Here is a 25,202-nt window from a genome sequence, read left to right as displayed (position 1 = left end):
GATGGCAGGAGCAGGGTGGTGAAGTGGGGATAGATGAAGACAGGCAGAGGGTACAACCTGGTCAATGGAAGGAGTGAATGCTGGGTGGGTGGGAGGAGTGGAAGGGAGGGGGAGTGGCTGAGAAGGGAGGTTATTTGAAATTGGAGAACTCAATGTTGAGTCCTCTGGGCTGTAAGCTGGAAGATGAGGTGTCATTCCTCCAATTTGCAGTTTGGTTTGTTGTGGCAATGGAGCAGGCCAAGGATGAGTCACCACCCATTTTAATTTGACCAAGTGTGGCATCAAGGAGCCTTAGCAAAACTGGAATCAATGGAGGCTCCCTCTTGAATCAATGGGAAAACACTCCACTCTTTGGAGTCATACCTGGCACACAGGAAGATGTTTGTGGTTGTTAGGGGTCAGTGGTCTCAGCTCAAGGACAGTTTCGCAGGAGTTTCTCAGAGTAGGTATTTTTTAATCAACCTACACTGATATGGAATAACTCATGTCAATTACAGGTTTGGCTTGAACCTTGACCTTCCAGCCCACTAGTAGGAACATTACTGCTGCATCCAAGAACCTTAGTTCCTCAGAGTAGATAAATAACCCTGTTATGGACCAGACCAAACCCCCTCAAAATATATCCAGGAAATAGCCTCGACTCTAACGGTTACCTTATTTAAAAACAAATAAAAGATGCTGTGTTCCAGATGCGATTTGATTTGTAAAAATATTAGGCTTTCAGCAAAACACATTTTATTCTTACACTACAGTTAACATTTTTTTAAGAACTGTTATAACTCTTAACTCTCTTGAAATCCTTAATATATTATTTAACAGTTACTCATCCACTGTTTCACTCTAGCAGTATCCCATAAGCGCACCTTTGGCAAAGGCAAATTCAAGAAATCAGATTTGCTCACTTGCTATCTCCTCTGGTCCAGAAGAAAGGAAAAACTGAAAAAATGCACTGAGGAACAGAGCGAGGACGCAAGCTTTTTTTTAGCAGCAGCAGCACAGAGAGAGAGAGAGAGCGCTCTATTTAGCTCTTCAACTCCAAAACCCCAAACTTAACAACTAACACCTAAAACTAAAACCCTGGGTCTGTGGTTTGCCTGACTCCACCCATTCATGCTTCTTTTGTCTAAAAACAAACCCCAAAGGTATTTATTCTGCTTTCCTTGGCACCGAGTTTATAACACCCCTCAGGCAGCAGCAGCAGTGTACTGTCCACAATCATGTACTACATGATTTCACTGAGGCTCCTGAGACAGCACTTCCAAACACACTACCATCTTGAAGGCCAAGGGCAGCAGATACATGGGATACCACCCCTGAAAGCTCCCCCTCCAAGCCACTTACCATCCCGATTTGGAAATATATCGCAGTTCCTTCAGTGGCACTGGATTAAAATCCTGCACCACCTCCTCTAATGGTATTGTGGGTCTATATACAGCAAGTGGACTGCGGCAATTCACGAAGGCAGCTCACCACCAGCCACTCAGTGCAGCAATAAATGCCGGTGCAACTAGTGACACACTCATGTTGTGAATGAATGCAAAACAAAATTAGATTTTGTTGGTTGTGTAAGTGACACTTGAGCTTAGTAGCACTGATACTACTTTGCAATTCCAGTTGATAACTGGGTTGTGTCAGTAAGATATATATTTGCAGACAATGTTGTCAGTGCTGTCTCTGGTAAGTAACATTTATGTTGAACTGCTCTCTGATCCTGCTGCTGAGTGAGTCAACTATCATTATCTGCCATTTACCCAGAGGACTACAGGGCTGCTGTGCCGTTAGAGGGATAACTTAGTGGAGAGTAAACCAACCAGTCTTTGGCTAAACTCACAACCTGAAGCACTCTCTTAATTAATATGTTTCAGGAAAAGATAGTATTGTTCTGATTTCCATTTACTTGCAAAGTGACACGTAGAGATTGTTCAAAATGATATTCTCTGTTGCCTTAGAACCTCTGTGTGCAAAAGGTGTTTGTTTTACAAGTCTGCTGGACATTACTACAAAAATAAACATCACCTATGGGGTCCTCAAGGGTTTTGTTTTATTCAAGCTGTGGTCTTAGCCTCTTGGAACCAAAACCTTTCCTCTTCTGTTTCCTGCTATAGAGTTACATCTTTGTTTTAAAATAAAATCACTCAATTCAGTAAAATTTGAGGCACAGAATATAAAATAATGTGTATATCTCTGTGATTTGCATTTCTTCTTAAAGTGGTAATCTGAAATGTACTTTTAAAAAGTTTCATTCCTATGAAGAGTAGGTGTGGGGTGAAACCTGTCCACCTTTACAGGATAGGATCCCCGTAGGCACAGTCCTCTTCGATTGCCAGATTGTAAGAGTTTCCTTTTCCTCCCAGGTAGGCACTGGTGACAATTCGGAGCCAACCTCTTTCCCCCTGAAACAGTAACACAGAGTTAATATAATCTCACACGGCAAAAACCTCTCCATTAAAAAGCAGATAAAACATTAACTTGGGACACCCCCAAGTTACCCTGAAGTAGCTTTTTCCTCACACACCTGTAGGCTGAATCATGTTGAAATCTGTCCCTGGTCAGTGGTTTACATCAAACTATTGAGAAATCCAGACCAGCATGTGGGACAAGGTTGCTTAAATTTGGCTTGTATTTCCTTGGGAAATCTGATTGAGGTGTTTGAAATGATCAAGGGATACAAAAATATTCCTTCTATTTTGACGGAATCTGGGATTTAAATGTAATAAAATTAGAGCTAGGTCAGTCAAGAGTAAATCAGAACACACTTTTGCTTAATAGACGGCAGTAGAACTCAGGAAGTCCCTCCGTGGAAGGTCCGGTAATACTGAGGGACTGTTTAAGCTTTGAAGAGCAATACTGATAGATTTTTCTTTTTAGTGAGGGTACCAAGGATGGACCAAAAGGTGATCAAGTCCAGTTGAAGATTTGGATCAGATACTGGATGATCTGTTCTGACGAAGGGGCACCAGACCCAAAACGTTAACCTTGTTTACTCTCCATAGCTGCTAGCAAATCTGCTGAGCTTCTCCATCAATTTCTGGTTTTGTTTCAAATCTCCAGCAGTTCTTTGTTTTATAAAATTATCAAGCCTGTTCAAAGAGCAGACTCAGTTTTACTCAAGCATACAAGTCATCCTGGATCTGCATTGAAAGCCAGTTGGTTAAGTGTGTGGTTTTATTGGTTTAGTCTTTCAAGTAAGGCAGAGTTCCAAGCAAACTTTTTTTTGGAAGAAATTTTAAAGGATGTGGGCATCATTGGCTAGGCCTGCATTTATTGCCCAGAGGGTAGTTCAGAGTCAGCTGAGAGTTTGCAGTTACAGTCCAAATAATGCTGGCAGATTTCCTTCTCAAGAACATTCCTGAACCAGATGGATTCTTGTAACAACCGTCAGCGATTACGTGATCACTATTAGACCAGATTTTATTGATTCAATTTTCCAGCAGCTGTCACAGTGGGATTCGAAGCCACCTTTCGGAAACAATCGGCCTGATATTCTGGATTAAGAGTTCATGACATTTCCACTGCATCACTACCTCCAATATAATGAAGAATCTGGGCACCACTTACCCATGGATCACCCCAAGAGTTGCGCACAATCCAGTATTCAATTCCATTCTCTACACCCCAGCCTGCCACTGACACGATATGATTTATCTCTGGTTCTGATTGGTATTCCAAATACACTCCCCCGGTGTAGGCATCCAGTGTTTTTGTAGCCATAATGCCACAACTGCAAGGGATCAAATAAAAGCATTTAATCAAACACAAAACAGTTCTCCAAACAAGTACAAACTAGAGAACTGTACTACAGATTCTAAGCAGTAGGTTTCAAGGTCCTTCCTTGAGTGTTAGTCTTGGATCAGACCTTGTGCTATTACCCCTGTGTGAACTGGTTGAAGGTTAAGCCATATTGCTGAATGCATCAATGTGGACACTTCAGTGGCGTATTATTTGAGACAATACCTTTTCGATGAGATGTTAAACCAAGATCCCATCTGCCTTTATGTGAATCTGAAAGATTCTGTGCCACTATTCAGAGAGAGAGCAAGTTTTTCCACAGTGTCCTGCCTATTGTGGATTGTTCAACTAAATTTCCAAAACAATTTGAGCTGGTAACTTAATGTGTATGGAACTTTGCTCTGCTCAACGATACTGCTGCATTTTCCCTTTGTTACAATTCACAGGGATACTGTTCTATTGATTTAATAGAAGATAAGGATGATACCCAAATTATTTAGATGACAGGGTAGCATTGCTGAGTGGTACACTAGTTGCAAAAAAAAAATCAATCATCACTTGGGAAAAGCAAGCTCAGCATTTGGCAGGCTCAGTCACAGACTTTGGAAAGAAAATGACATTTCTCTTGGAAAAAAAGTCAAAGTTTATCAGGCAGTGGTCTTTCATCTCTACTTTTTGGGTGCTAGACTTGGGCACCATTCAAAGCAATGAGATGTGTTCCATCATTGAAGCCTGAGAGCTATTTGAAACAGCTGGTAGCATCCTTTAAGCTTCCCAGATTTGTGCCCTGGGAAACTTGCTGCTTGGGTCAGAAAGAAAATAACTTAAAATGAAGGTGTGCAACCTCTTTTTTGTTTTAAAGTAGGTATTTTTATTGAAAAAAAAGGAAATTTTAAAAGATTTTTTTTAGCAAGATTACAAAAGTAATACAAACAAGTATAAACACCAATATAAAATTAAATAAATAAGAAAAAGAAAATAAATAAATAATAACCGAAACAAAACGAAAGAAAAAACCAACTAACTACTGATCTATCCTACAAACGACCAAATCATAAAATAGGATATCATACATTACTAGCAATAAACAACAGAATAATTAAATAACTAAATACATGCTCAAAATAGATTTACATCAAGTCATAATGAAATCTGTATTTATACGGGATTCCTTCTCCCGGTGGTCCCCAGACCAGCCAGAACCATTACCACAGCCAGACAAAAGCCCTGGACAATATGACCGAAATATCTGTGTTGATATAGTTCAAAAAGGGCTGCCATATTTTATAGAATAATTCAGTTTTTTGGTGCAACATATTTGTGAGGAAGTCAAGGGAGATATATTCTATGATTAACCTATGCCAGTACAAAAGTCCTGGAGGGCCTTCAGCTGCCCAATTCATTAAAATATTTTTCCTTGCACAAAAGGAGAGAATGGAAAATAGTTTCCTCCTGTGCACATCTAGGGAGGGAAAATTTGAAAAGCCCAAGAGTAGAGACACTGGATCTCCATACCCAAGATCTCTGTCAAGGCAAGCGCTATTCTGTCCCAATACCTGCGGATATTATGGTATGTCCATAGGCAATGCGTGAGAGTGCCAGCTTCTATTTTGCATTTAGGACACATTAGGGATACTCCTACCTTAAATTTTGCGAGTCGTTCAGGTGCTATATGAGCCCTATAGAGCATTTGGGAAAGCAAATCTTAGCAGGACTTATACACTGAATGGTAAGGTCCTAGTGAGTGTTGCTGAACAAAGACACCTTGGAGTGCAGGTTCATAGCTCCTTGAAAGTGGAGTCGCAGGGAAATAGGATAGTGAAGAAGGCGTTTGGTATGCTTTCCTTTATTGGTCAGAGTATTGAGTACAGGTGTTGGGAGGTCATGTTGAGGCTGTACAGGACATTGGTTAGGCCACTGTTGGAATATTGCATGCAATTCCGGTCTCCTTCCTATCGGAAATATGTTGTGAAACTTGAAAGGGTTCAGAAAAGATTTACAAGGATGTTGCCAGGGTTGGAGGATTTGAGCGACAGAGAGAGGTTGAACAGACTAGGGCTGTTTTCCCTGGAGCGTCGGAGGCTGAGGGGTGACCTTATAGAGGTTTACAAAATTATGAGGGGCATGGATAGGATAAATAGACAGTCTTTTCCCTGGGGTTGAGGAGTCCAGAACTAGAGGGCATAGGTTTAGGGTGAGAGGGGAAAGATATAAAAGAGACCTAAGGGGCAACTTTTTCACGCAGACGGTAGTACGTGTATGGAATGAGCTGCCAGAGGATGTGGTGGAGGCTGGTACAATTGCAACATTTAAGAGGCATTTGGATGGGTATATGAATAGGAAGGGTTTGGAGGGATATGGGCCGGGTGCTGGCAGGTGGGACTAGATTGGGTTGGGATGTCTGGTCAGCATGGACGGGTTGGACCAAAGGGTCTGTTTCCATGCTGTACATCTCTATGACTCTATGAATAGCTTGAGCTCTATTACAAATAGAGATCTTTCTGGCATTTTCCTCGATGTCCTCCCACATTTCTAAAGAGATTTCTAACCCCAATTCTTGGTTTCATGTTTTAAATAATCATTCCATGTCTTTCGATACCTCATTATATAAATGAATGATAAAGAGTACTGACTGAGGGCGGCCCCATCAGCCAGAGCACTCTCCTTTCCCTACTCGATTTGTAGGGACTGTCTAATAATGTGGTCTTCTTCTGTATATAATCTCGTAATTAAAAATACTGAAAAAGGTCCCTGTTAGGCAGTCCAAACTTCTAGTGCAACTGCTCAAAAGACATCATAACCTCCCCATCGAACAGGTCCCCATTGAACTTCCCCATCGAACAGCAAGAGATACCTCTTGACTTCCAAGTTTTAAATATAGCATCGGTCAGCCCTGGCTGAAATCCTGACGCTCCCACGATAGGAGTATATGGGGAAGTTTTTTGCAGGTTACCCTCATCTTGTCGCATTATCCTCCAGGCTTTAATTGTATTTAATACAATAGGGTTTTTGCAATAGTCCATAATGGCTCTCATCTTATCCATAAATAAAAGGTTGATGAGGGGATACTTTGCTTGGGAGGTCTCAATGTCTAACCACATTGATTGGGTCTCTTGTGACCCACAATCAGCTATACAGCATAATAAAGAGCTCAACTGATACCTCCTAAAGTCTGGAAAGTCCAGTCCTCCCCTTGCCTGTGGAAGCTGCAGCTTTTCTAATTTGATAAGGGGCCGTCTATGATTCCTGATAAAGGAACCAAGCCAGCCGTGGAGTTTACACAATGTGAGTCTTGGCAACACCAGAGGGAGCATTCTCATAGGATATAGAAGACGAGGTAGAATATTCATTTTAACTAGGGCTACTCTGCCTAATCAGGATATTGGGAGATCTCCCCTGTGTTGAAGATCCTGCCTTATTTTCTCTAATAGGTGCACAAAATTGGCTTTATACAGCGGACCAAATACTGGGGTGATAAAAATACTTAAGCATAGAAAACCTTCCAGTGACCACTGAAAGGGAAAGCAAGATCCGTCCAGTAAGTTGGATATGCTCGCGAGACCACCCAATGGCATGGCGTCCGATTTTGTACAATTGATTTTATAGCCTGAGAACAAACTAAATAGATTGACCACTCGAATTAGTCGGGGTACGGATATCAAAGGATCACTTCAGAAAAGGAGGACATCATCTGCATAGACAGTAATTTTATGTTTACCCGAACCGACTCTCGGAGCCGCTATGTTAGGGTCAGTTCGTATAGCTTCTGCTAGTGGTTCGATTACTAGCGTGAATAATAATGGTGAAAGAGGACATCTCTGACTTCAGCCCCGACCAACACTGAAGCTACCAAACCTAAACCATTGGTGATTACAGCTGCTTTGGGGTCATTGTATAATATTGAGAGCCATTTAGAAAATACCTCTCCGACATCCAACCGTTCCAGTGTATAAAAAAGATACGACCATTCTACCCGACCAAACGCCTTCTCAGCATCCAAGGATTCAGCTAACCCCGGTATTCTACCCTGTTGACAGGCTTGTATCATGTTTAAGACCCTTCTAACATTATTAGTTGATCTGCGGCCCTTAATAAGCCCAGTCTGATCCTCTTTTATAATGTATGGTAAGACCCTCTCCAATCTTAATGCTAACATTTTAGAAAGAATTTTAAAATCCACATTTAGCAAGGATATTGGTCGAGATGATGGGCAATCTTCTGGGGCCTTTCCTTTTTTAAGAATGAGAGAGATATTTGCTTCTCTCTATGAAGGCAGGAGGCAGCCCTGACTATGTGGGTAATTATACATATTTATAAGTGGCCCAGCCAGTTCCCCTATAAATTTTTTATAAAACGCAACCTGGAATCAGTCTGGTCCAGGCGCTTTGCCACTCTGATGCAGTCTAATTGCGTCAAATACTTCCTGGGTTGTCGGGGGGACATTCAAAATCAACACCTGCTTTGAGGTTAAGCCCAAAAAGGCCAAGTTTTTAAAGAAGGATTCTATCTTCTCAGTTTTATCCTCACAGTCCTGCGATTTATACAGTTCAATATAGAACTTTCTAAAGGCTGTATTGATCTTTTTAGGATCATAAGTCAGATTACCAGCACTTTCTCTAATAGATGTGATAGCTAGTGGAGCCTTTTTCTTCCTAGCAAGGTATGCTAGATATCTACCAGGCTTGTCGCCATATTCATATAGTCTTTGCTTTGCGAATAATATTTCCCTCTTTGCTGTTAGGGTAAGTGCAGTATTCAAGGCTGCCCTAAGGGCTATGATCCATTGTAGCTTAGTAATAGAGGGCCTACCAACATACACTGTCTGAGCTGCCTTCAAGCGAGCCTCAAGCAGGTGCTGTTGCTCTCCCTTTTGTCTTTTCTGGGTCGCAGAATTGGAGATGACCAAACCTCGCGCATAAGCCTTAATGGTCTCCCACATCGTCGACCGGTTACTGGCAGTACCTGAATTAATTTCCAAAAAGGTTTTGAATTCCTGAGAAAAATACTTTATAAATTTGCTATCCTTCAATAAGAAAGAATCCATATGCCAATGTCAGAGGCCTATCCCATCCTCCGTAGTCTTGACTTCCATATATACTGCGGCATGATCAGAAATGCTATATTACCTATTTTGCAAGACAATATGGAATTCATAAGGGTTGAGGGAGCAAAGAACATATCAATTCTGGTATGGCACTTGTGTGGGTTAGAGTAGAAAGTAAAGTCTCCACCCTGGGGGTGAAGGCACTTCCACACATCTACTAGCCCTAGCTCCTTATTCAGATCTGCTAGTTGTCTAGATCTGAGAGGTAAACCCAAAGTGCTCTTAGGTATCCTATCTGTCTCTGGGTCCACAATACAGTTGAAATCTCCTCCAATAATTGTATGGTGGATGCCAAAAGCCATCAACTTAGAGAACACTTCCGTTACAAATGTGAAGGGGTGCTCGGGGTGGGGGCGCAATAAAGATTCAAAATTCCATATTCCTCTCCATGTATTAGGGTTTTGATCAGTATATACTTTCCAGACTCATCTTTTATCTGGCTTAAGATTCGGAATGGAAGGTTCTTCCGAATGAGATTGACTACTCCCCTACTTTTTGAACCGAAAAAGGTGAGAGAAAAGCCTGATCAAATCCACTCTGTTGTAGCTTTAGCTCTTTGTCAAGTAGATGTGTCTCCTGTAAGAGAGCTATGTCAACCCTTTCTTTTTTGAGACTTGATAATATCTTTTTCCTTTTGATTGGTGAATTACTCCCCTTGACATTCCAGGTGCACCACCTAAGCGAATGGTTAGCCATGATCATCCAGGCAAGCCCGAGACCCCCCAGGAGGAAGAACCCCACTCAAAATACCTTAAATAAAGACCATAGAAAATTCACAAGTGCAAAAATTCTTTAAAACGTTTACACCAACACAATTAAAAAACTATTCCTAAAAAACAACGCAAAATACATCTGAAAGGAGACTTTTCCCCCTTGCTCCCAGGGGGAGTAACTACCTGTCGATAACCCCTCCTCTCCTAACTACAGCCCTGGTCTCAGCCCAGGCGTTATAAAATGGAGTAGACAAATTCAAGTATTCTATAAAACCAGGGTTAAAAGTCAGTGACCCCCCCAACCCCCACCAACACCTAGGTGCATTTATCAAGCATAATACAAAATATAAATATATAAAACTACAAAGTTACAATCCCAGCAAGTATTAGGTGACTAAGTAAAATGACAAAAGAAGAAAACTTCACTCTAAAAGAGAGGTAGAACAAAACAAACACCCCCTCTCACACAAATCAAATAAGCCGCATGACCTGTAAAAAAGAAACCAAAGAGAGAGTAAAGAATAAGCCCCCACCCCCAGGGAAAGATAATGGAAAAAGAGATGAAGAAGGAAAAAAGGGTAAACAAGGGGGGGGGGGGGGGGGGGCTGGGGGGGGGGCAGGGTACCTTGTCAAAGGCCTTCTTGAAGTCCAGATAGATAACATCCATTGGCTCTCCTTCATCTAACAAGATCATTACTTCCTCAAAAGAAAAAAGGGTTTGAGCAGATTTATTAGGCACGCTCTTCCCTCGATGAAATCATGCTGACATTGCCTTATTTTACCATACACTTCCAAGTATTCAGAAATCTCATCCATCATGATGGATTCCAGGGCCTTACCCATGACGGAGGTTAGGGTAATCAGTCTGTAATTTTCCATTTTTTGCCTTACTCCCTTTTTAAACAGGAGTGTCACATTAGCAAATTGCCAGTCCTCTGGGACTCTCTGACTCTAGTGATTCCTGAAAGATCACTACTAATGCTTCCACTATCTCTTCAGCTATCTCCCTTAGAACTCCAGGATGTAGTCCATCTGGTCCAGGTAATTTATCTGTCTTTCGGCCAGTTTTTCTTGCACCTTCTTCTTGGTGATGGCCACCATACTCCACTCTGCCCCTTCACTCTCTTGAATTTTTGGGATATTACTCGTGTCTTCCACCATGGAGACTGATGTGAAGTAATTAATTATTCAGTTCCTCAGACATTTCCTTCTTCTCCACTACTAGCTTTCTAGTGGGATTTTCCAGCAGTCTAATATCCTTGCCTCTCTTTTGTCCTTTTAGATATTTAAAGAAGCTCTTACAGTCTTCCTTTTATATTACTGGCTACTTTGCCCTCCTATTTCATCTTTTCCCTCCTTTTTTTTATTGCCTTGTGTTGGTCTTTCCAAGGTCCCCAATCCTCTGGTTTTCCCCTGCCCTTTACCACATTATATGCTTTCTCTTTTGCTTCAATGCTATCCCTGACTTTCCTAGTCAGCCATGGTTGCCTCATCCTCCCTGTACCATGCTTCTTTTTACTTTGGATGAATCTTTGTTGTGTCTCCTGAATTACTCCCAGAAACTCCTGCCATTACTGTTCCACTGTCTTTCCTGCTGGGCTCCTCTCCCAGTCAATTCTATCCAGCTCCTCCCACTTGGTTGAAATCTCCTTGCTCAGAACCCCACAAATAGACCATTGATTGTTGCATTCCTACATTTCTGCTCAAACATATAGAAAGTGAAGAACCTGATCAAACACTGTACCTGATTGGGCCGTTGGCATAAATCTCTGCCATCATATTGTCTCGCCCGTTGACTCTGCCATAGTCACCAACCTTCCAGAGGGTATAATTCTTGACCACGTGGCAGACATTAAAGGTTGTGCAGGTGCCACATCGGTTAAAAGGCTTACAATCTAAAGAGAGGGTAAAAACCAAGCTGGGATTGAATGATTAGATGCTGCCCATTGCTGCTGTTCTACAAAATGGGCTTCTTTGATGTTACATCTACATTATTTGTCCCCAGTCTAAGAAACGGCCAGTCAACAACAATAAAGCATCTCTGTGCAGGTTTAATCAATCCAGGTTAATCTCTTACAGCCTGGTTAAAGCACAAATTCAGTCCAGAATTCAAGAAAACCTTCATACAGATAGTAGCTTAAATATAATATTTACTATCACAGGGGGTACTTCAGGCAAAGAGCATAGGTGCATTTGAAGGGAAAATAGATAAATGGGGGGGGGGGGGAAAGAAAGATTCTAATAGGGAGAGCTAAAGCTCTTAAGGCATAGAACCACCAGCATGCCCTAGTTGTTCCGAAAGCCTGGTTTTTGGTTGAAGTTTTCTTTTCCCCCAATTGTACTGGATTTATAGCTCTATCCCCTTAAGCCATTTTATTAATGAGTTCTATCAATCACCCCCGCCATAACCCTGTACATGTTGGAAGTAGAAATAGCACTGTATCTAACCAGTAGTGAGAAGGATGTAGCAGAAAAGGATTTTACCTTGGTCCTTGGCCTGGTAATTGTTACAGGTCTCATCTGGAATGCCGTTTGTATGTGCATATTCCCAGACTGCCATGTGATCCCCCCCTTCACAGGAGCCTGCATTGGCACAGTCAATTACTTCCTGTACAGACAGGTAAGCAGATGGCCAGGCACCTTTGCGTTTAATATTGATCCGATCTGGGGAAAAAAAAAAGCATTTGTAGTTACTTATAATTAGATCAACCTATTCAGACATTTTATGACTCAGGTCTTGGGCAGGTGGGACTTGAACCCAGAACTCCTGGCCCAGTGTGGCACAAGACCATCCAATAATTTGTACATTCACAATCTGGTGCAAATGCAAGCGGCCACTAATACAAAAATATAGCTCTAGCTTTAACAAATTAACCAGCATGCAATAGGAATATCAAGAGTTTAAAAGGTAATAGATTAACACAAGGAACTACAAAACAAGATTACAGCTACAACCACACATGATAACACAGTACTCCAGACAGTGTGACTGGATTAAAAAAATAGCTTTACCAAACTTCCTACAGAGTTAATTAGTGCAATCATGACCAGAGATGAACAGGAGTACAAAAGAAGGGGTCAGATGGTATACAAGAGGAAGGAACTAGCACAGTCACACCAAGATCCTAGGAATAACACTCCTAAAGTTTGATGACCGAGTGAAGGGCTGAAAGCCGACAACGAGGTTGGCAGAACAACTCTCAGTGATCTAGAAAACAGTACTTTCCAGACCAGAGTCTAATCACCTTTTTTGTTTTGCTGCTCACATTTAAGCAAGACGTATACCTCATACCTTGGTGATCCTAATAAACAGTGTCATATAACTGATATTGTCTTTGAGTATTTATCAAATTGCTGCCACTTCACTTTGTGAAATAAATATCAGTAAAGAGCACAACACCACACAATGCCACCATGGAGACTGGGGTTTGCTGTCGGTCATCTTGCTGCACTTTTGCCTCTAGCCCTGTGTTCTAATCTAACAGACTGGTGGAATCAAGGGACTACAAAAGGGAGAACTTGTAAAGAAGTGTCAGTGTCAGCAGGATCATGGTTGAAGCTGTCAAAATTGACAGCCTCACTTATAAAGAACTGTCTCATCAACCTCTGAATGAAGTTGACTGGTTGGTGTTAAGCAGGTTTGACCAGTAGCTCAGGGGCTATCAAGCGCAAACTTCATTGGTCAAAAAACCTTTAAATGTTTAGATGCTTGTATCCCAGATGAGTCAAGTGAAACACAGCTGGCTTTTGCTACTGAGGTCAAAAATCAAGATCATGACCATTGACAGGGGAACAAATAATGTGCTCATTATGGTAAAAGGATCTTCAGTAGATCCATTGGGCCTGCTACCTATGAATATTCTTGGTATCATTTTCATTGCTGCAATTCAATTTATAAATTGAAGTCACAAAGTTTTAGTTTTCTAAAACTGGACTAATTCTAATAATTTACAGAAACTTTAAGATCTAAAGGAGGCCATTCAGCTCCTTGAGCTTATTACATTGTTTAACTTAATCATGGCTGATCCGTACATCAACGCACTTAACTTTGATCTGTGACCTTTAATATTCAAAAAAAATTAAAAACCTAACTACAGGTAGAAGATCCTTTATTTGAAATGCTCTGGACCAGCTGTTTTTTTGGAATCTTTCGGTTTTCAGAATGTGACAATTCAACGGTGAAATTTTTAAAAACCTTCTGGAGAAGCTGGCTTCTAATTAAGAACGTGCTTAGCCACGCTCCCCCACCCCAACTGACACGCACTGAGTGGGTGTCGACTTGGGGCGTTCACAGAGAAACCCCAGGCCTGTCGATGCTTGGCCTCAACCCCCGCCCCATGTCGCATTTGAGTGACACATATCGACTTGGGTTAACTGTTTACTCGCTTAACAACCTAGTTAATGAGAAAAAAATTTCACCAAAAACCTTTGGATTTAGGGGCTTTTTGGTTTTTGGATGTTAGGATAAAGGATTGTCTACCTGTACAGTGTCGGTCACAAAATCTCCAATTGACCGTTGGCATCCATGATGTTTTTAGGATACCATTCCAGGTATCCTACCCTTTATATGAAATAATGTTTGTTGACTTCTCTCCTAAATGGCCCAGCACTAATAGGAAGCTTCTCTTGCTGTGACGAAAACGTGGGTGATTTATATATATTGATATAATTTGGATTTTAAACCAGTCGCATATGGTATAGAAAAGGAGATTGTTCAGAGTAGTTAGGGGAATAAGGTATTACAGTGTAAGGGTTATCATTTATGGAAACTTTCAGATAAGGGGGGGTTTGGTCAGAACGGTGTAGTTTCTTAAAAGACTGAGAAAGCTTCAGCTCTCAGTTATATGAATATTCAAGGAAAAGGCTTCAATGCTCACAGGATTGAGACTGTGAAGAAGGAGCTAATTCAAAGCAATAGATTTGATAGGAAGGAAAATTTCCCTGTTTTTGTAAAATAATGATGTTGAGAAATAAATTATACTTGGTTTTGCAATATGTTTTAAAATCTTTCATACTGTAGATAACTTGGTTCATTTTATTTCTTTGATGTAGTAAACCTTTGTTTAAGTGTTAAGGCCAAATTTGCAGCTTACTTTTGTGTGCTTACTTTTCAGTGAAAGATAGCCACAGAGAAAACAAAGCAAAAACATTATCGATTGAGCCAGATTTTGTTCTGGATCTGACTTGACCAGTCTGATCCATTGGAATCATAACACTGCCAAGGTCCAGCCTTTGTTATTATGGATTGACACAAAAAAACAGAGTAGAAAATAATGAATATTTCTCACTGCATGCTAGCATGTAGCCAGGTTAGGTCCCTTATCTCCCTCTCACTATAAAGAAAACGGGGTTAGCAGCTTTCCTGCAGTATACCTCCAAAAACTAAAGTCTGTTTCCACTTTTGCCCTAGTCGCACTAATTCTTTCTGGGTTACAGTTCTACAAGAGCCACACAATCTACTTAAAGGACATACCTGCCAGAGCACTGGTGCTTCCGTGAGCCCAGCATGATCCACAGTACTGGGGGATGTGCTGGTTCCTGGTGGTGCTAGCAAAGTTAGTGCCATTCACGTTGCGCCAGTCCCATTCCTTTGGCATATCGGCAACGGGAAGGTATTCATGGGGACGAGGGTAAGACCTGGGAAAAATGTACAAATGAAGCGACAAGATGTTCCGAAGTCTGACTTTATCTGCAATATTAAACTAGAAAATACAAAGTAATGGATGAAGGTCTTGTTTCTGGATCTGTTGTTTCATCGTGACCACAATGATCAGGTGTTGAGGTAAAACACATTTCTTACACTTCCTTTGAAAATAACATTTAGAATCAGAAATAGCAGAATCTAGACAAAGATTAACATTATCAAGCCAACAGTTCAACTTCCTGCACTTTCACATGCTTAAGATTCTCCAAAAGATTCAATGAGCATGACCTGGTGTTGTATAGTGCCATTGCCATTCACACCCTGGTCTCATCTGCACGAATAATGGTCCTAGACAGCTCTGATCTATGACAATGATAATGAGCCAAAACTCCCATTCTTCCCGCAATCCCTACTAGTAGCTGCTTACACACAGTTTATGGTGTAAGGACAGGTAATGAAGGAGCAGCGCTAGTGTTTCCAATTAAACCTGTTGGATTATAACCTGGTGTTGTGTGATTTTTAACTTTGTACACCCCAGTCCAACACCAGCATCTCCAAATCATGCCCATCATTATAAACCACTCACAAGTGAGACACAGGAATCACGTTCTCTCCAGGAGAGACAGGTTTCCTTAACTAAAAAAAAAATTTGTGAACCAACTGAATGTTTAACAACATGACATGGATCAGATAGAGTGAATCTGATATACCTCTTCTTTCAAGATGCAATTGCATTGATTTTTCCAGGCCTTACGCATGAACACAATTCTTTGATGATTCATGGTTGTTCTCTGCATTCCCAACAGGGGTTGAACGTTTCCCGTGCAGTTTAGCAACAGAAATGGAGCGGCATGTTAGACTGATTCCTTAAACATGATTATGGTGTGAAATTTCTTGGAAGCTTTCAGAGAGCAATAGAGAGGCCAGACTGGATAAAGACAACAGCTTTTGTTCTAGACGTTTGTGATCAATATGAATTTTTGCAACAGTCCAAAAGCTTTGTGATTAATTTTACTGTTGTTGTTTCCATATTGTTTTCTTGAAAGACTGGATTCAAATTCTCTACTCTGGAATATGGACTCCTATTCACTGGATTATTAATTAGGAATTATCAATCCAGTCACAATTACTTATCACAACCTAGTTTTGATGTGTATCTGTTCTCTCTTAAAGTTGAACAGAATGATTGTGAAATATGAAGAGTTAACTATCAATTTATCCACATGGAATGTCACTTCCTCAAAACTTCCCAAACAGCACGGATCGTTGTTATTTATATAGAATACAGAATGTCCTTTAATTTTGCTCCTGATAATTGATTCCGTGATTTTATCAAGTTGAAACCAAACACCCAGAAAAGCTCATCTCACCTCGTAATCTGTTAAACTATGAGTGACAGAGAATTCTCATGTTTCACTATTTAAAGAAAATAACATCAATTTTTTTTAAAGCTCTAAACGTGAACATTAAACAACTATTCACAACTCTATGCTCCCTTTCTCTTAACTGCTTATTATCTGCCTCCAAATCTGTAACAACACGCTGTTCCAATAAGACACTTATTAAAATTACATCAACTTAATTTCAAACCACACAGCCGCTGTCGTCTTCTGTGCCTTTCTTCTTCCAGCTGAAGATTTTCCTGGGTCGTCTTCTTTCTTTTTACTGTGGAGTTTATTTCATATGAGAAGGTACTTTTGATACACAGTGTTTCCTAATTTCTTGGACGTTAGCTCTCCAGCTGTTTCTGGCTCGATGGCAATTGCTCTCCATCTCTATCCTGTTAACTTGACTTTCCTGACTAATTGAACTTCTGAAGCTAACAACCTTCTCTCCCTTTCTTTTTCCTTTCTCTCTCATTTTCCTCTAACATGGCTCTTCGTTCCCTCTTATCATAGTTTGCCTCAATTGCAATTCAAGTTTTTCTAACTCTACTGCACTTGTCTGTGTCTCTGATACACCTAAGTGCTCAACCAATTCCATTCCAATTTCAGCTTTCCTTTTGTCCCTAGTTAAACCCAATGCTAACCTGTTTGCTCATTCTAAAAGTATATCCTTCCTCTGTCTTTCTGAATTTCTTGACAAATTTGGGAAGCATCTTCAAACCCCAGAACCTCTTTAGCAATCTTAAGAGCCATTTCCCTAACTTTTAATTTTCCACAAGTAACCAAAACAAAACAAATGTTTTCACCTACATTTTGTGTTTAAAGATCTAGGACACTACTCAGCAGGGGTATAAAATCTACTGGAACCTTTTGTACCCCAAATCTGTCCAAACCTCAGACTGGATCTGTCTAAACCTGTCCAAATCTTATCCAAATCCCAGACCTGAAGGAGCTTGTGATTTTAAGTTAACCAGTTACCATGTGACTTCCAACTTTGTCCGCCCCAGTTACAAACCAACACCGGCATCTCCACATGGTTTTACCAGCTATTGATGGACAATTGAATGACCTGTGGTTGTCTGGATGGGATCTGCCTCCATTTTCTAAACTGGCTGTTTACTTTAGCATTTTCTCAAATCTAATGAGACTTCCTGAATAGTAAATGATAAATAAATAAATAATTTTAAAAAGTTTGCTGGCACTTCACAAATCCCACTATTTGACTCTGTTAGGTTGCTATTTAAGGTAAAAATAAGAACTGCAGATGCTGGAAACCAGAGTCTAGATTAGAGTGGTGCTGGAAAAGCACAGCAGGTCAGGCAGCATCCGAGGAGCAGGAAAATCGATGTTTTGGGCAAAAGCCCTTCGTCAGGAGTAGAGGCAGGGTGCTTGCAGAGTGGAGAGAGAAATGAGAGATAAATCATTTATCTCTCCACCCCGCCTCTATTCCTGATGAAGGGCTTTTGCCCGAAACGTCGATTTTCCTGCTCCTAGGTCACTATTTAAGTCTATCCAGAAATTCCTTTTGATGCCTTTCTATAAAAACTTTGATTCCGTTAATGTAGTAAGTTTTGCAATTTGATCAGGTAAAGACAGAAAAAATATTGGGAGCCCAAAACTGGGGCTATAAATATAAAGTAGTGACGAATAAATGTAAGAAGGAAATCAGAAAAAACTTGACAAGAGAGTGGATGGAAAGTGGAACTGTCTACCATATGGAGCAGTCGAGATGAATAGCATCACTGTACAGTATTTAAGATGAAGCTTGGAGAAAGCAACAGAGAATTTGATGGAGCGAGATGAAATAATGTGGGAGAATGTTTGCCTGGAGCATCAATAGTGGCTTAGTTCAGTTAGGCCAAATGGCCTTTTTCTGTAAACGCTGTAAATGTTTTGTATTAAATAAAAAGTAACCATTTGACATAGTGTAGTAATTATACACTGTGTTACCTCAGTTTTCAGACTGTGTATAGGTCAATGATGGCTCAGTGGGTAACCTTTGACTCATTCTCATTGACATTGCAGTGTGGTACTCAATTATTCAGTGAAGACTTTAAAATGGAGGTTATGTCTGATCGATGGTAGAGCTAAAGGAGAGCAGGTTACAGCTTCCTGATGCCCAGGTCAAACTGTCTTCTCAAACAGGATATAACAATTTGATAATTTTTTAATGTGTGTGTGTGTGTGTGGGATCTTACCATGCACAAATTTGGCTACTATGTTTCCTTCAACAATGACTGAAAAGGGAGTTCTTTGGCTGTAAAGTGATTTAGGATGAGAGGCTGAAACGGTTGACAATGTAGCTAGCAATATTGTAGTGAGGAGAGAGGGAAATCACAAGAGGAGAGATTAGAGGGACAGAAACAGGGTTGTTTCTAGGGCTGAAAGTTGCAAGGATAATGGGAGGGGGCGGTGCAGCAAAGCACTTTCAATGCAAAAAAAATCAGAATTTTAAACATGTGGCTTTGTGAAATTGGGAACCAATGTAGAACAGCAGCTGCAGGGCTGATGAATAAATGGGAGTTAGGATATAGGCAGCAAACCTTTGGATAAAATCAACAGGAGAGAGAAAGAGTCATATGGGATCTTAATGCTATGGGTTAATAGGTTAAGCAGCCCATTGTGCAAGTGTGAGATCCTGTGTTTGAATTTCAGCAGGTTGTCTCTGTGGGTTCTCAATTAGCAAGGGCAGTGAGTTAGGCACGTTCAACTCAGCAGGAAGCACTGAGAGTATCTTGTGAATGTTAAAGAATTATGACAGGATCAGAATGTCTTTTTGGTTCAAATCATTGCTAAATAGATTCTGGACTAACAGAGGGAATAAATGGTTATCAGGGGTAGGCAGGAATGTGGAGTTAAGGCCACAGATGAACCATGACCTGATTAAAGTGGCAGGGTAGGCTAGAGGGTTGAATGGCCTCCTGCTCCCATTATGTGTTCTCATGTGGGAGACTGGCTAGGAAATTCCTGTAAATATTGAGCTAGGCTGTGAAAAGACAGGGGTGGGGATTTCAGCAGCAGATGGGTCGAGATATGCAGTCCTTATGGTGAGGGGGAATGAGGGGCTGAAGCCAAGTTTGGATCAAACAAGAGAGAGTCATAGAGATGTACAGCATGAAAACATGATTCATTATGTCCATGCTGACCAGTTATCCCAACCCAATCTTAGTCCCACCTGCCAGCACCTGGCCCATATCCCTCTAAACCCTTCCTATTCATATACCCATCCAAATGCCTTGTAAATGTTGCAATTGAACCAGCCTCCACCATATCCTCTGGCAGCTCACTCCATACACATACCACCCTCTGTGTGAAAACGTTGCCCCTTAGGTCTCTTTTATATCTTTCCCCTCTCAGCCTAAACCTATGCCCTGTAGTTCTGGACTCCCCAACTCCAGGGAAAAGATTTTGTCTATTTATCCTATCCATGCCCCTCAATTTTATAAACGTCTATAAGGTCACCCCTCAGCCTCCGATACTCCAGGGAAAACAGCCCCAGCCTGTTCAGCCTCTCCCTGTAGCTCAAATCCTCCAACCCTGGCAACATCCTTGTAAATCATTTCTGAACCATTTCAAGTTTCACAACATCTTTCCGATAGGAAGAAGACCAGAATTGCACACAATATCTCAACAGTGGCCTAACCAATGTCCTGTACAGCCACAACATGACCTCCCAACTTCTGTACTCAATACTCTGACCAAGAAAGGAAAGCATACCAAATGCCTTTCTCACTATCCTATCTACCTGCAACTCCATTTTCAAGGAGCTATAAACCTGCACTCCAAGGTCTCTGTGTTCAGCAACATTCCCTAGGTCCTTACCATTAAGTGTATAAGTCCTGCTAAGATTTGCTTTCCCAAAATGCAGCACCTCGCATTTATCTGAATTAAACTCCATCTGCCACTTCTCAGCCCATTGGCCCATCTGATCAAGATCCTGTTGTAATTGGAGGTAACCTTCTTCTCTGTCCACTACACCTCCGATTTTGGTGTCATCTGCAAACTTACTAACTGTACCTCTTATGCTCGCATCCAATTCATTTACATAAATGACAAAAAGTAGAGGACCCAGCACTGATCTTTTTGGCACTCCACTGATCACAGGACTCCCATCTGAAAAAGAACCCTCCACCACCACCCTCTGTCTTCTATCTTTGAGCCAGTTGTGTATCCAAATGGCTAGTTCTCCCTGTATTCCGTGAGATCTAACCTTGCTAACCAGTCTCCCATGGGGAACTTTGTGGAACACCTTACTGAAGTCCATATAGATCACATCTACCGGTCTGGTCTCATCAATCCCCTTTGTTACTTCAAAAAACTCAATAAGTTTGAGAAACATGATTTCCCATGCACAAAGCCATGTTGACTATCCTGAATCAGGATAATTAAACAGGATATTTCATCAGGATAAACAGTTTGCCTCCAGTTGAGACAATGGCTAATGCAAGAGACCAATTGTCTGCCCCTACTAAAAAAAAAGTTTTTTAACTCTAGTCTAACCACTGCCCTGTATACATTTACCATTACCTCTTTCCTCTATCTCCCTATTCAGAATTCCATTGGCTTTAGTTGTATATGCTGTCCTTGAATCCCTAGGTCTGTGTTCACGTTCGGGTTTATCATATTCGAGTTTACATTCACAATTCTGGTGTATTTTTGGGATAATATGACTGTTTTCTCTTCACATTAAATTTATATTGGTCACCTGTTTGCCCGTGCTCCTGCAACAACAACTTGCATTTGTTTTTGGTCTTTAATGTACAGTAACACACAGTACAGGAAAATAAATCAGACAAAAGCTGACACCAAACCACATACTAGGAGATTTGCCATAAGGTTTATTCAAAGAGGGAAATATCTTGAATAAGTTTAAACAATGTGCTCCCTCGACCCTGATCAAAATTTTCTAAGGATACTCTGAGCAAATATTTTCAACACTGACCCCCTGCAATATTCCACATTATGCTTCTGTTTTTTGAACCTCACTTAAAATCTGCTCTTTCAGTAAGGAATGAGGAAGTCACCCATAGCCTTCCAGTGAGCTCAGATGTTTCCCTCATTTCAAAAGTCCCTTGATGGCTCCTTGCCAACTTCTTCGCTTTTATCCCCGATCAGCAGGATTGGCAAGAGCCAGGCTAGGCGTGGCAGCCCTTTTCTCTGAAACTCCCTACTTTGCCTTACTTTCTCACTCCATTCTTTAAAAGAAAAACTCTTCACAAAACCCATCCATTTTCCTTAGGTACCTTACCTAACTCCCCCACTTGGGCCAGGAGTTCATTTATCTCATCTGTGAAACACCTTGGCTTCGATGTGCTACATAAGCACACATGATGCCATAAGCAAACTAACCATTCATCTCTGGAGATTTGTTCAGCTTTCATTCAAGTCAGAATCTTTAATCCCTCCACTCGTAATTCACTGAACATTGGTCACCCAACTCCCAGTGCTGAACTCCACCAATCTGGTTCTCCTACCCATGGGGGAGGGGTGGGGGGTGGGGGGGCCAAGACATCCCACAATTGGCAACTGTAACAAGAGTATCTTTAAAACACAAATCTGAAGGAGGGTCTTGTGGTGCAGGGGATAGTATCCCTGCCTCTGAGCCAGACGTTCCAAATGTAAGTACTCCCCTGACACTTGATAGACACAAGAAGATGCATTCAAAATGCAGCCATAACAGAGTCATAGAGATGTACAGCATGGAAACAGACCCTTCTGTCCAACCCGTCCATGCCGACCAGATATCCCAACCCAATCTAGTCCCACCTGCCAGCATCCGGCCCATATCCCTCCAAACCCTTCCTATTCATATACCCAACTGTGTCTTAAATATTGCAATTGTACCAGCCTCCACCACATTCTCTGGCAGCTCATTCCATACACATACCACCCTCTGTGTGAAAAAGTTGCCCCTTAGGTGTCTTTTATATCTTATAACAGTTTGAGTATCAACTTGAAAACCTTCCATTGCACACCAATGGCAGGCAAGCAGAGCTGGAGAGATTCCTACTCAGCCATGCAACCGAGAGAAAATTGGAGCCTGTGCCATTACTATGCACAGGACAACAGACATGTTTTCAAGTTCCGGTTACCATAACAAAAAGTTCAGGAAGTTAGGAGGAGGGCACACCTCTATCTACATCAATGGAGCGGAGGGGAATGTGGTTGAGAGCATCAAGTTCCTCGGAGCAATGATCACCAACAATCTGTCCCGAACCTTCCATATTAATGCAACAGTCAAGGCAGCACAACCAGCCTCTTGAGGAAGAAGAGGCAAAGGAAATTCGGCATGTCTATAAGGACATTCATCAACCGTTATAGATGCACCACAAAAAGCATTCAGTCCGGATGCATCACAGCTTTGCCCAGCCATTGTGTAGACAGCCCAGTCTATCACACAAGCTGACCTTCCATCCACTGACTTTATCTAAACTTCTCACTGCTTCCGAAATGCAGACAAAATCAAAGATCCTTCCCACCCCGGTGAGACTCTCTTTCGAACTCTTCTGTCAGGCAGAAGGTACACAAGCTTGAACACACATGCCAACAGATTGAAGAACAGCTCCTTCCCCACGGTTAGATTAGATTACGTTACAGTGTGGAAACAGGCCCTTCGGCCCAACAAGTCCACACCAACCCGCCGAAGCGCAACCCACCCATACCCCTACAGGCAAATTAGCATGGTCAATTTGGAGTGTGGGAGGAAACCAGAGCACCCGGAGGAAACCCACGCAGACACGGGGAGAACGTGCAAACTCCACACAGTCAGTCGCCTGAGGCGGGAATTGAACCCAGGTCCCTGTGCCACTGTGCCACCCACAGCTATTAAACGGCTGAATGGATCTTTCAAATCTGATTGCTTATTTTTGCAATTTTTTTTAACACTCTATTTCTTGCTCTGCTGTATCACCCTATGATCTTTGTGTGGTATGATCTGCCTGTACAGCACGCAAAACAGAACTTTTCACTGTACCTAAGTACATGTGGCAATAATAAATCAAAACAACCTGAATTCCCAAATGATCTGTAACATGGGAATAATAAACATTTTCTTTAAAAACATGGGCCCCAAGTCTTCCAAACAGATGGGTTTGCAGCAAGGGAGAACAGTTAGGGTAGGGTGACCCATTGACAAAGGAGAATAGTGGTATAAGTGAGTGAGTAATATCAGACTTGAAGATCTCGGACTTGGTCGAGTTTAACAGAAACACCTCCCTTCCCGACTGACCACTGGACTCCGTCACTTGCACAACAGCCAATGCGAGGTTGGGGTAATGACAGCTCAGTGCGGATGGGAGCTTTGGACCCAGCACCAACCGGACACAAAAAAAGCAGCAGCTCTCTCGGAAATATGGACTGTTACTATGAAGACCGGCGGGTTCCAAGACGGGGTAACCTCTGCTAAAACTGCCTTTTGGGAGGACATTGCGAAATGATGTCTCAGCAACACGTTTATATAAAAATAAAATAATTCAGAATAAAAGAAACAGGAAGTCACATGTGTAGGAAGCCATTGCTGGGAAGAAAAAGGCAGGAGCTCTGATTTGAAACAACAAGCCTGCCCTAGGAATTGGTCAAGGGTTAGACAGCAGCAGCACTAATGTTAGTGTCTGGCAGGAATCAGAGACAGAGAGTTACTGAACTCTCCAGGATGGTGGAATTACTATCAGAAAGACTGGCTCCTTCCAGCGCTGCCCTGGTTAACACGAGCAGCTTTCTCCCCCACCCCAATCCCTTTTACCTGACTCCTTGAAACTTTCTACCGGGCAAGATCTTGTAGCAAGGCAGGCTGCCTCGGAAGTGCAGGGCTGAGGAAAGGCAGCTGAGCACCGACAGAGTGAGCAGCGAGTGAAACATGGTGAGAGTCGCCAACGGAGGCAGCCCCTGGGGAAACCTGCTGCCCGGCTCGGAGCTCGCACTCGTGACAATATCGTGCCCTGAACCGCAGCTCTTTATAACAGCAGCAGGAGGAAGAGGAACGTCTTAGACTTCTCTCCCCCCCTCCACCCTTCAGAATGTCATGTGAGAATGATGTGTCTCAGTGCAACCTTCCAGAGGCTGTTGCTGTCCCACAGCGACTGCACTGAAGTCTGAGCGTGAAATAACGCTCATTGATGTGGATATTGAAGGCTGAAGCTGACCCAGGGCACTGCGAGGTCCTCCCCACTTCCCCTTCAGCTGGTGCCATTGAGTTTTAATGTCATCTCAGAGGGTTTCAGTTTCAAATCCTCATCCCAATTCTCACCCCCCACCTAACATACAGACTCACCAAATTCTATACTGCCCAGAAAGATGAACCCAGATGACCTGTACCTCCAGTTTGGAGCTAGTAGCCTCTGTCTGGGAGCTCACACTGATACCCTGCCAACACTGAGTTCAGACCAGTCAAAACAAGAACATCCTGACACCATCTTAAGACTCCACCTTAACTGACAGGGTCCCAGACATCACTATCCCTGACTATGTCCACCCTCACGGAGAGGTGGTAGTACAGAGGAATACATTGGGAAGGAGTTGCCCAGGGTGTCCTTGACATTAACTCCAATATGAATTCTCTTGGCATTGGGTCAAACATGAGTAAGGGAACTCCCCACCATCTCCTCAGTTCCCAGCCACAGCTGATGGGT

General features: G+C 41.9%; 1 protein-coding gene across 1 annotated transcript; it reads right to left on the bottom strand.

Annotated features, from left to right (window-relative positions):
* Positions 1-2,019: 2,019 nt before the first annotated feature.
* On the bottom strand, positions 2,020-24,562 carry ctsz (cathepsin Z). The gene is made up of 6 exons (XM_072556887.1): positions 24,317-24,562; positions 15,020-15,183; positions 12,031-12,210; positions 11,291-11,441; positions 3,559-3,721; positions 2,020-2,393 (listed from the first exon to the last, which is right to left on the bottom strand). The coding sequence occupies exons 1-6, from the start codon at positions 24,430-24,432 to the stop codon at positions 2,283-2,285; spliced, it is 885 nt and encodes a 294-aa protein (XP_072412988.1). The 5' UTR covers positions 24,433-24,562; the 3' UTR covers positions 2,020-2,282.
* Positions 24,563-25,202: the final 640 nt, after the last annotated feature.

This window comes from Chiloscyllium punctatum, chromosome 37 (genome assembly GCF_047496795.1).
Source record: "Chiloscyllium punctatum isolate Juve2018m chromosome 37, sChiPun1.3, whole genome shotgun sequence".
Lineage (NCBI taxonomy): Eukaryota > Metazoa > Chordata > Chondrichthyes > Orectolobiformes > Hemiscylliidae > Chiloscyllium > Chiloscyllium punctatum.
This window is presented reverse-complemented; position numbering and strand designations above follow the sequence as displayed.